This window comes from Athalia rosae, chromosome 2 (assembly GCF_917208135.1).
Source record: "Athalia rosae chromosome 2, iyAthRosa1.1, whole genome shotgun sequence".
Lineage (NCBI taxonomy): Eukaryota > Metazoa > Arthropoda > Insecta > Hymenoptera > Athaliidae > Athalia > Athalia rosae.
Window position 1 is genome coordinate 31,179,082 of NC_064027.1, and position 9,884 is coordinate 31,188,965.

General features: G+C 37.9%; 3 protein-coding genes and 1 long non-coding RNA gene across 4 annotated transcripts; 3 read left to right on the forward strand and 1 right to left on the reverse strand.

Annotated features, from left to right (window-relative positions):
* The first annotated feature begins 998 nt into the window (after positions 1 to 998).
* On the forward strand, positions 999 to 2,078 carry LOC105688514. The gene is made up of 4 exons (XR_007277277.1): positions 999 to 1,146; positions 1,217 to 1,375; positions 1,471 to 1,699; positions 1,789 to 2,078. It is a non-coding gene; the product is annotated as an uncharacterized LOC105688514 (long non-coding RNA).
* Positions 2,079 to 3,174: 1,096 nt separating this feature from the next.
* On the forward strand, positions 3,175 to 6,580 carry LOC105688512. Its single transcript, XM_012404898.3, has 8 exons — positions 3,175 to 3,444; positions 3,789 to 4,400; positions 4,496 to 4,719; positions 4,795 to 4,894; positions 4,973 to 5,137; positions 5,293 to 5,498; positions 5,596 to 5,841; positions 5,921 to 6,580. The coding sequence occupies exons 2-8, from the start codon at positions 3,867 to 3,869 to the stop codon at positions 6,087 to 6,089; spliced, it is 1,644 nt and encodes a 547-aa protein (XP_012260321.2). The 5' UTR covers positions 3,175 to 3,444; positions 3,789 to 3,866; the 3' UTR covers positions 6,090 to 6,580.
* A 422-nt stretch (positions 6,581 to 7,002) lies between these two features.
* LOC105688513 (40S ribosomal protein S26) lies at positions 7,003 to 8,068 on the forward strand. The gene is made up of 3 exons (XM_012404899.3): positions 7,003 to 7,145; positions 7,478 to 7,786; positions 7,988 to 8,068. The coding sequence occupies exons 1-3, from the start codon at positions 7,143 to 7,145 to the stop codon at positions 8,018 to 8,020; spliced, it is 345 nt and encodes a 114-aa protein (XP_012260322.1). The 5' UTR covers positions 7,003 to 7,142; the 3' UTR covers positions 8,021 to 8,068.
* A 4-nt stretch (positions 8,069 to 8,072) lies between these two features.
* LOC105688468 (PEST proteolytic signal-containing nuclear protein-like) lies at positions 8,073 to 9,881 on the reverse strand. Its single transcript, XM_012404827.3, has 3 exons — positions 9,699 to 9,881; positions 9,061 to 9,260; positions 8,073 to 8,967 (listed from the first exon to the last, which is right to left on the reverse strand). Exons 1-3 carry the CDS (start codon positions 9,733 to 9,735, stop codon positions 8,725 to 8,727), a joined length of 480 nt encoding a protein of 159 aa, XP_012260250.2. The 5' UTR covers positions 9,736 to 9,881; the 3' UTR covers positions 8,073 to 8,724.
* Between the last annotated feature and the right edge of the window lie 3 nt (positions 9,882 to 9,884).

A 9,884-nucleotide genomic window follows, 5' to 3' on the forward strand; every position in this document is an offset into this window, starting at 1 on the left:
ATTTACACCATCGTAGATTTATTCCCAATCTTTCCTAATTTTTTCCGATTTTTTCTAATTTTTCCTAATTTTTTCTGATTTTTTCTAATTTTTTCTGATTTTTTCTGATTTTTTCTGATTTTTTCTAATTTTTTCTAATTTTTCCTAATTTTTTCTAATTTTTATCGATTTTTTCTGATTATTTAATTAATTATTCGAATTTTCCGCGCATTTCTCTGGGCGCCGCCATTTTCTTTAAGCTCCGCCCACCGGGAGTACAGCTAGCGCCATGTGGCGGATTTTTGGTGAACTAACCCCCAGAAAACCGCGGAAGTTTTGACCCTTCTTCGAGAAAAACCGGAAAAGTATTGACCGCTAATTTCTCTGAGCTGCGAGTACAGCTAGCGCCATGTGGCGGATTTTTGGTGAACTAACCCCCGGAAAACCGGGAAAGTTTTGACCCTCCTTCAAACGAGCCCGGAAAAGTATTGACCTCTATTGAATTATTGACAACCGGCGTGGTCAATACTTTTCAGGTTTCGCTCGAAAAAAGGGTCAAAACTTTCGCGTTTTCTTGCTCATGAAAGTGGTCAATAGTTTTCAGGTTTCGCTTCAAGGAAGGTCAAAACTTTCGCGTTTTCTTGCTCAGGAAAGTGGTCAATAGTTTTCAGGTTTCGCTCGAAGAAGGGACAAAACTTTCGCGTTTTTCCGGGGGTTAGTTCACCAAAAATCCGCCACATGGCGCTAGCTGTACTCGCGATGGGCGGAGCTCAGAGAAATTAGCGGTCAATACTTTTCCGGTTTCTCTCGAAGAAGGGTCAAAACTTTCGCGTTTTTCTGGGGGTTAGTTCACCAAAAATCCGCCACATGGCGCTAGCTGTACTCCCGGTGGGCGGAGCTTAGAGAAAATGGCGGCGCCCAGAAAAATGCGCGGAAAATTCGAATAATTAATTAAATAATCAGAAAAAATCGATAAAAATTAGAAAAGATTAGGAAAAATTAGAAAAAATCAGAAAAAATTAGAAAAAATTAGGAAAAATTAGAAAAAATCAGAAAAAATCAGGAAAGATTGGGAATAAATCTACGATGGTGTAACTTCAGTTGCATTTCATAAAACACTTCCAGGACCAGAGGAAGATGCGGTAATTGACAAATTAAGTGGAATGGGTGCGTATTTTGATGGTCTCTCTCGTTTATCTTTGACGTGTTTAACTCCACGCGCAAATGACGTTTGCAGGTAACCCCCCAGATCAGAGAAAATTAACAGAATTCATCTAATTTATAATCTCCAACGCATGACATTCGGCAACATGTACAAAGTGCAGCGTACTCTACTCTCCTCCTTGAATCTCGAGACATTTTTCAAAGGTTGTCTTGCTTGCTCAGAGCCCCACAGGTGAGCTTAGAAAAGATTTACTGATCAGTCGAGAGATGAGGATCTGGTTTCTGTTCTCACCGATGTGATTCTCTGCACTTTGATGCCGTTTTCAGGTTACCTGCATCTCGGAGGCATCCATACAGCTGTGTGCGACACGGTGCAGCTATTAATTGGCTCAGGCAAACCAAGGAAATTCTATTCTACGTTTAGAAGACACCGATCAAACAGGACTCGCACTAGATGCTACCGGTAAACTTCAAGAGGATCTATTTTGGGCTGAAATCATCCCATACAAAGACCCGACAAGGATGGGACCTGTAGGCCCTTACTTTCAATCAAATCGTATGAAATTATATAAGTAACTATTCCAATATCTCTTCCGTTAGTATTAATCCATCTGTTCCAATCTCTGATACCTCCATACTTTATAGTGAGCTGGTTCAAGTTCTTCTCCAAAATGCCTCGGCTTGGCGCTAGTTTTATTTGAATGATAGACTGGGGCTCTTACGACAAGGATCGTTGAAGCTTAGGCAAACACGGAAGCACGACAAGTGTAGACATCTGAGCAAAGAGGATCTGAAGGACGAATTGAAGCAAGGAGAATCTTCATATTATCGCCGAATATATGTATAGAGAATAATTGTAGGCGCCACAGCAAAACGAGAGGGTTGTAGGCAAGGTGTTGTTGAATAATGTCAGTGTCTTTTATAAACAACGTAAGCATGATCTCAATTTTGGTTTCAATTCTTTATTTCGAATACAGGGATGCTCGAATCAAACGATCGTAGACTAACTTACAGAAGGAAACTGTGGCGAAAAGGTTGTACTGGAGGAAAAATTGCCACCTCTCCTTCAACTTGCAGATTTGATTTGCAAAGTCCTGAGTGAAGTATGGTAAGCCGATTTCTGTGCGCTCTTTGTCCGGTATCATCCATGCCTGGTGGAAGAAGTCTGGTTGAAGCATTTCTTTATCGAATTTAGAATTGGTATCGTACGAGTGACTGGGTAATGTCTTGATCATTCGGCAAAGAAGTAGGACTAAATACACAGGATTAAGTGCTTGCGCATAATAAGGCACATGGGGTCTCGGAATACCTCCTCGGGTATCTTGTTCTCCTGATACAAAACTAAAATTTTGGCCAAAATTTGAAATTTCAGAGCCGCTGTTCTAGATTATTACTTCTGGTATTTGATTCTGGCATAGATATATTATCCATGATTCTGGCTTTTAATTTCCCTTCTTCCTGATTTCAGTTCAGAAAAAAAGGTTCTGGCATTCATACCGTGCATCAAGAGAGAGGAATATTCCAGAATGTCCTCGGGTCATTCTCTGCCCATTTTGCATGCGAATCCATCTAACCGAAAACTACATCATTTGACACGAAGATATTTGCAACAACTCCGAACCATTATTAGTGTTTCCAATTGAAATGGTTCCTTCAGAAAAGCAAAAAAATTGTAATATCTTTATATTTCGTAGTCGTTGTTCAATTTTGTAATCAGATCCTTACTTCCCAGATTGAAATATAAAGAATCACTGCCTCGTCATCAATGATTATGTATTTCTCCCCTGATTTTTCCTAAATTTTTTTCAACTTTTTACGTGATTTTCAATCAATTAATAGACTTTCCCTATCCCCCGCTAACACCCAATGATACGCAGGTGAACTGACACGACCTTAAGTTCATTTCTAGATTCTTTCTATGTTGTTTCCTAATTTTGCCGATTTTTTAATTAGGTAATTATTCAATCACCGCCGCATCTTCCCTAGCCCCTCGAGGCGCCTAATGATATGTACTCCCGCATTACACGCGGGTTTCGTTGACTGATGATGACATTATGATTTCCTTTTTTGTTTAAAAAAAAACGATAGTGTCGAAAGTTCACGTGGATGTTTCGCGAATGAGTATTATGGTTAAGTATCGCGGCAAAATAAGTCGAGAATGCTTTTGTCGTCAACAACTGTCAGCGAATAATAACCTCTCAAGAGGAAAATTATCTTTCTGTTAAACTGATGATATCAACAATTAGTATCCATGTAACTACGTTGAAAAGATAATTCCAGTTGGTCAATTAATTTGAGAAGGTATGATTAACTTAGAAATTTACATATACAAACTCATCTTGAATCGTCTCCGATGCATCCATGTATTCCCATTTTTCATGTGTTCTCACATGAGTTTTCAGATTTCAAATGTTTAACCTAAATTTTCCGAATCTGACATTTGCGTTGAATCCTAAGATATGAACTCAAACAATTGGACTCATGGAAGGGTATTTACACCGAATGCAAATATTTTATTCATCGTCATTTACCGTACTGTTTGTGAGAAATTAATTGTTCATATATTCATACCTATTCGGCGAATCTATCCTAAACATTACATCGCATGAAACGGTATCTGTAATCTTCTTATTTATATTTTACAGAGGTATTTTACAAAGTTCTAAAAAAGTTCCCTTTTGATGGACCGTCAATTGTGGTTTGAATCAGAACTAGGTCATTAGATGGCTAATATGGCAGATGACAGGAAACAAGTTCATAGAATATCGACAGATATGCGGCAGTCTGTGGAGAAAATACTTGATAAAAGTTACAAAACCATGCAAGCGCATAACTATGAAAAAAGGGAGGAGACTTTTGTATCGCATACAACTGTGGAAGAAGCGCGAGAAAATGCTCGTCAGTTGATAAAAAATGAGGAGATACAAAAATCCAAGGCTGAAAAAAAAGAGGCAAAAAAAAAGCGGCAAAGAGAAAGGAAACAAGCTGAAACAGGCACCGATACTATTGAGAAAAGGCCTACTTTGACATTCATGTCTAATCAAAGTTCAAATGGTAATGCAAACGCTAAGAGCAGCAAACCAAAGTTTCCTGAACAGAGCGAAGATGGAGCACATTTTACGCGGGATGAACAAGCTGATGATGAATTTCTCGACATGAATGCGGCATTTGTCAAAGTTGCCGTTAAGCACCACAAAAATATACCTATCAACAAAACTCCGGTATTAAGATCTGATAAAGTCAGTCCTCTGGCAGAGGTGAGTTGATGATTTTAATGATTCTTCATTAATCTGATATTCGTGGTACCTTGTGGTAATGGATCCTTGAAGAGTCACCATTTTTTTCATCGTAGGAGGTAACAACTCCGATGCCCAAGTTTGTGAAACCAAAAACAAGTAAAATGAGTTTTAACTCAGCTGAAAAATTGGCCCAGCAGTGTTTCGTCCTAGCCATTAAATATAATGACTTTCATAGAGCTGTGAGCGGTTTCACTGAAGCAATTTTCATGAGTCCACAAGACGTTCGACATTTTCTTAATCGGAGCTACTGCTATCTTAGACTTGGCCAATATTCCTTGTGAGTGTAGAGGAAAAATTTCAGAAAGCTCTTGTTGCTGCTCCGTCAATGTGCTATTGAATTTTCATGTTGCAGAGCTCTGGGGGATGCTCAGATCGCGAAAAAAAATGCAGAATCAGTACAAGATGTTGCAAAAGCTCTTGCCCGTGAAGGGCAGGCCTTCAGCGGATTGCACGTAAGAAAAAGCAAACAAATTTTTTTCATGCCTCGCACCATCACGTATAATATCTGTTTATGAACTTAACCTGTACAGCGATATCATGAAGCGGAAAAATGTTTTGAAGATATTTTAAAGTTGGAACAAGGCCACGAATGGATAATCAGAGAACTAATTATCGTTCGTGTCCTGCAGCTGACCGATATGGGTTTCAGTAAATACCATGCATCAATTGCTCTTCAACAATGTACAACAGTTGACGTAAGTGGTCATACTTGTCTTCATAGTCTTCACATACTGTTGAAAGTATCTTTTTTTTTTCATTGTTTCGAAAAACTAATGATTTTTTTTGCTACCCGAAAAACGAGAAATATCCATGTCTACATTAATTGTTTATGTTGTATCATTATCCCAAGGAAGCGGTGACTCTATTGACATCGGGGAACATTACTAGTCCGAAATTAGAAACTAGCCTTAATATGGTTGAAAATTGTAATGGAGATGAAGAATATTTTTCTGACGACGAATCTAGTAGCGTGATATTACTATCCAAACTAGTAACCTCCCTAACGGAACAATCTAACTATTTCAAAGTTTTTCCATCTCAACCTCGATACTCTAAGTAAGTATTGATCTTCATAGGTCAACGACGTCACTAATAAGAATGTTATTGATACAGGATCAGTATTTCAACCTTATAATTTTTGTACTTTTGATAGAGCACAACTATGTTTAGAAAATTCGGATGAGAGTTTGAGAGATAGTGCCTCAATAGAGTCCCTTACATATGAAAACAGTATTTCGTCCAATGGTGATACTAAGAGAGGCTTGTCAAATAATTTGAAAATTGTGGTCGGAAGTACCAAAACTCACCTGCCGAGAATTGAATCTGAAAATAACACTATTTGGGTCGGTAACGTCAACCAAAATATCACCGACCAAACGCTACAAAAATTCTTTTCAAAGTAAATATAATTTTATGATTGTCAAGAACTGATTCGATACCGAGACGAGTTGATATTTGAAAAAAATGTTATACTTTAGGTTTGGCAGCATAACGGGCATTCGGAGGCTACCGTCAAAGTACTGCGTTTTTATCAATTTTCATGGTAAAAAAGCTGTAACAAAAGCATTGTATTATGCGGAGCGCTGTGAAATCAATGGAATGAAACTGCTAGTGAAACCAGCTGATAGGACCCATGGCAAAAAGTAGAACATTCGCGCTATTTATAAAAAAACACAATTTATGTAGTAGCATCAACCATTGCGGTGTCCAGCTGTTCAAAGTAGCTCTGAGATACTTTATTTTATATGACTTATGAATTGAATTGCAATCTCCTGCAAGAATCAGCCGGTAGAAGACTGTTTTATGCTAGTTACGCACTTCAACAATCCTAAATACGTTATTTTCATTTAGTTGAATATAAGATGTGTTATCTGCCATGTGTTTATCTTCGCGACAGACTCATTTTATTTTTTGTATTGTGAATGGTTTGTTCATCTTTTTTTTTCTACTTTTGTACGTCAGTCAATGGGAATTTGCATCGGCCGAAATTCTTTAAGAACTAAAGTGTGGTTCAAATTTAATACTAACAATGATAAATATCCTAAGCGCTTCAAGAAACCATAAGATGTTCTCAGTATTTGACGTATTATCAATCTGATATGTAATGTGATAATAAAACGTAAGTTTTATAATTCAAAGATCTACTCTACAATCTGTTTAATATAAATAGATGATAGTGAAAAAGAATCTATCTCTTTTTTATCGACGATCAATGCGAGAAGTACTAAGATCAGTGTATCCTTAAATTATTATTGCAAAAATATTGTTCATAGCGATAGCAAGGGTCTAACTTGGCACAGACTGATCCTTCTAATTTCGGAATGGTCCGGGATTGTGAACTGTTGTCTTCGTTGTCTTCTACAGGATCAAATTGAATTTTTTTGTATTTCTGGTGACCAAATGACCCGATTGAGTTTATGAGAATGCTTTTCTTTGTACTAGACGGTAAAGCATTTCAGTTTGAAGCTTTGACATATGCTTCAAACCTGAGTTTCCAATTATTATATTATAAATCATAGAGAGTGATTTTAATTACAAACATACCATGATAATGATCGTATGTAACCTGACGTAAACGTGATGATGTATGTAACAATCGGTAAGCGGAAGTAGTTGTTTTGACTTTGGTCCGATTCTTCCATTCCACGTTCAGCCGGCGACTCTCGTTTCCGATTTCTCTTTGCTGGAAAGTGTGACAAAATGGTAACTGAATTTATTTCTTCTTTATATTAAACGTAATATGAACAATTATTTACGCATAATTTGAACCTGTGTTTCCGTCAATTTGAAAACAATTTCCGCGTCCCTCACGGGCGCCGAAACGTATCCCAGAAAGTATATACCTGAACAATAGATTTGACATGAATATCACACCATGTGGAGCTTTCGACATGGCATCGTAATAATCTCGCAATACTTGAGCAGTCTGTCTTGGCCGACTGTGGGGACTAATTAACTTTCGGAATTTATTCAGTTTTGGTGTAAACATCGTTCAGAGAACATAACCCGATAATGATTCTTATGTTCACTTCTAGACTTCTAAGCGTCGTAACGGAGGACGTGCCAAACACGGTCGTGGACATGTCAACCCGGTACGCTGCACAAATTGTGCTCGTTGTGTACCCAAGGACAAGGCTATAAAGAAGTTCGTAATTCGTAACATCGTCGAGGCAGCTGCTGTCAGAGATATCACAGAAGCTAGCGTATACTCGGCTTACCAGCTACCCAAGCTTTATGCAAAGTTACACTACTGTGTGTCGTGTGCTATCCACTCCAAAGTTGTTCGCAACAGATCCAAAGAGGCTCGTCGCATCCGCACTCCACCCCAGCGTAACTTTCCCCGGGTAAATATTATTCTATTACGATTTAACTTGTGGAAAAAGTAGGTATTAAACTAAAAAGAACTCGGTAAATTCGTTAGCTTTGCAGCAATCGATAGTTCATCCATTTCATGAACCGATAGTTCATTTTGAAGCTTTAATTGCGTATCCAATTTTTCGATTGATATTCTAACCTGACCATAATTTTGTTGTCATATTTTGCAGGACATGCGTCAAGGACAGCAACAAAGGAAGTGAATAATACCATGTACAATTTCTAAGCCTAAATAAAATTTGTAAAACCGATTGATAATTTTTTGAATTATTTATTTTGTAACTTTCGTCTTTCACCTAGAGCTTCATAATGCAAATGTTGGGATATCGTTACCTTATTGCTCCTTGTAGAAACCAACATTCAATTCAAGCACAAGTGATTATGATGCAACATGGGCAATCGGAGATCACTTTGTTAACTTTCTACTAAATATTTTTCATAAAAATCACAAGAAATCTATCACCGACTATTCGCCTGCCGTCTCACAGTTGTTACAGTTTTTAGCAAGGCGAGTTTTTGAATAATCGATTCGATGTAGGACCAATTTCATAATCTTATTGATTGCTACAAAAGGCAAGACTGATAATTTTTAATGAAAAACGACTCGAACCACGTAGCTTGTATACACAGGATTGAACACTGACCATTCCGTCTAGCTTTGGATTGGCGAAGTACTTGACATTAATTAAGAATTTTATATTCAACGATCGCCGATGACACGCGTAATTTAACGGTGTCCGATTTTTGCAGAGGTAATCGAGCAATTTCAAATGATGGAATTCATTTGTGGTAGAATTTTCCTATTACCATAGTTTATACCAGTATTGCATGTAAATGTTATATATATAATTCATTAATTTAATGTATACTTAACAAAAGTCGCGAGAAGTATTATTCATGGATTAAATCATTTATTAGCTTCTTCCATAGCTCTCTTTAATGTTTTCTCGAATATTTTCTTTGAGTCACAGAAGCCCTGTTTGGTTTTTCCAAATGAATTCGGCCCGGCCGAAGTAGGTGTTTCTCGACCGATATTTCGCATCCTCATTCGTGCTTCCGCGGGCATTTCTTCTGGCTCGTCGTCATCGTCTGCATTGAATACCGAAGCTACGGTTGGCTTCTGTATCACTGTCGGCTTCACAGTTGGTTTCTGCAATAGAAACGTCAACAACGATTCATACGTCAAAAACGTATCAGAGATGTGTGATCTAGATTCTTGGTGTAAGGAATCCAGCATACTTACAGAACTAGATCCCAGCTTGATTTGTATGCCTTTTTTTTGTTCAGGGACAGGGGGTTTTTTGCCAAAGCCAAAGGTGAGTTTCTGCTTCTTGTGATCTGTCTGGTATGAACTGGTCTGGTCCGAATGATGGTCTCCAAGTGGTGAGCGATCTCTTTCCCAATCATCCTTTCTTCCATCCGCTGCTCTGTAGGCACTTGACCCTGACAACGTCAAACACTGGCAAAGTTCAGATCAAGTTAAACAAGGCTGACTTATCAACCGGAAGCTTTTAAGCAGCAATACCAAGTCGGATTAAATCAACAGCTAGATCTGATGTTGTGCTAAGAAATCTTTATCTGAAATTATTTTTCTTACACATCATAGAAATTATAATGAACCTTTCAACGATCTTCAAGTCAAAGAGAATCCTGACATTTAGCGTTACATTAAAAAGACCTGATCAATCAACGATACAGGCAAATTCTACCAAAAATTCACAGAGAAATCGTGTACACTGTGTACCGATACACCATATACTTATATACACATCGCAGAATATTCTATGTGAGAATCAACGATGCAGTTTATTTTTCATATTGAATGATCATGTAATGTACGGTTAATAACTATACCGTTATTATAGATAAAATGAACGAAACCTTTTCTGTAATCCGCCCCGGAGTTCCTTTTTGACATATTAGCGGATGTCCTCGCAATGATAGTTTTTTGATTTTACAGACGATGTCGAGAAACTCTAACGTTACGAAGTCTGATCTACTCTCAACGGTCTGACCTGAAGAACGTAAAAATCGTTAGTTGCCTCTTGCTTCGCCTCAGTTGTAGTC

Excerpts from the sequence above, each read along its gene's own strand:
- LOC105688512 (XM_012404898.3), top strand. The coding sequence starts at position 3,867 with ATGGCTAATATGGCAGATGACAGGAAACAAGTTCATAGAATATCGACA. Across the intron at positions 4,720-4,794 it reads AGACTTGGCCAATATTCCTT|AGCTCTGGGGGATGCTCAGA; the intron begins GTGAGTGTAGAG and ends TTCATGTTGCAG. Across the intron at positions 5,138-5,292 it reads AACAATGTACAACAGTTGAC|GAAGCGGTGACTCTATTGAC; the intron begins GTAAGTGGTCAT and ends CATTATCCCAAG.
- LOC105688513 (XM_012404899.3), top strand. Across the intron at positions 7,787-7,987 it reads CCCAGCGTAACTTTCCCCGG|GACATGCGTCAAGGACAGCA; the intron begins GTAAATATTATT and ends CATATTTTGCAG.
- LOC105688468 (XM_012404827.3), bottom strand. The coding sequence starts at position 9,735 with ATGTCAAAAAGGAACTCCGGGGCGGATTACAGAAAAG. Across the intron at positions 9,261-9,698 it reads CGGGGCGGATTACAGAAAAG|GGTCAAGTGCCTACAGAGCA; the intron begins GTTTCGTTCATT and ends TGACGTTGTCAG. Across the intron at positions 8,968-9,060 it reads TCAAGCTGGGATCTAGTTCT|AAACCAACTGTGAAGCCGAC; the intron begins GTAAGTATGCTG and ends TTTCTATTGCAG.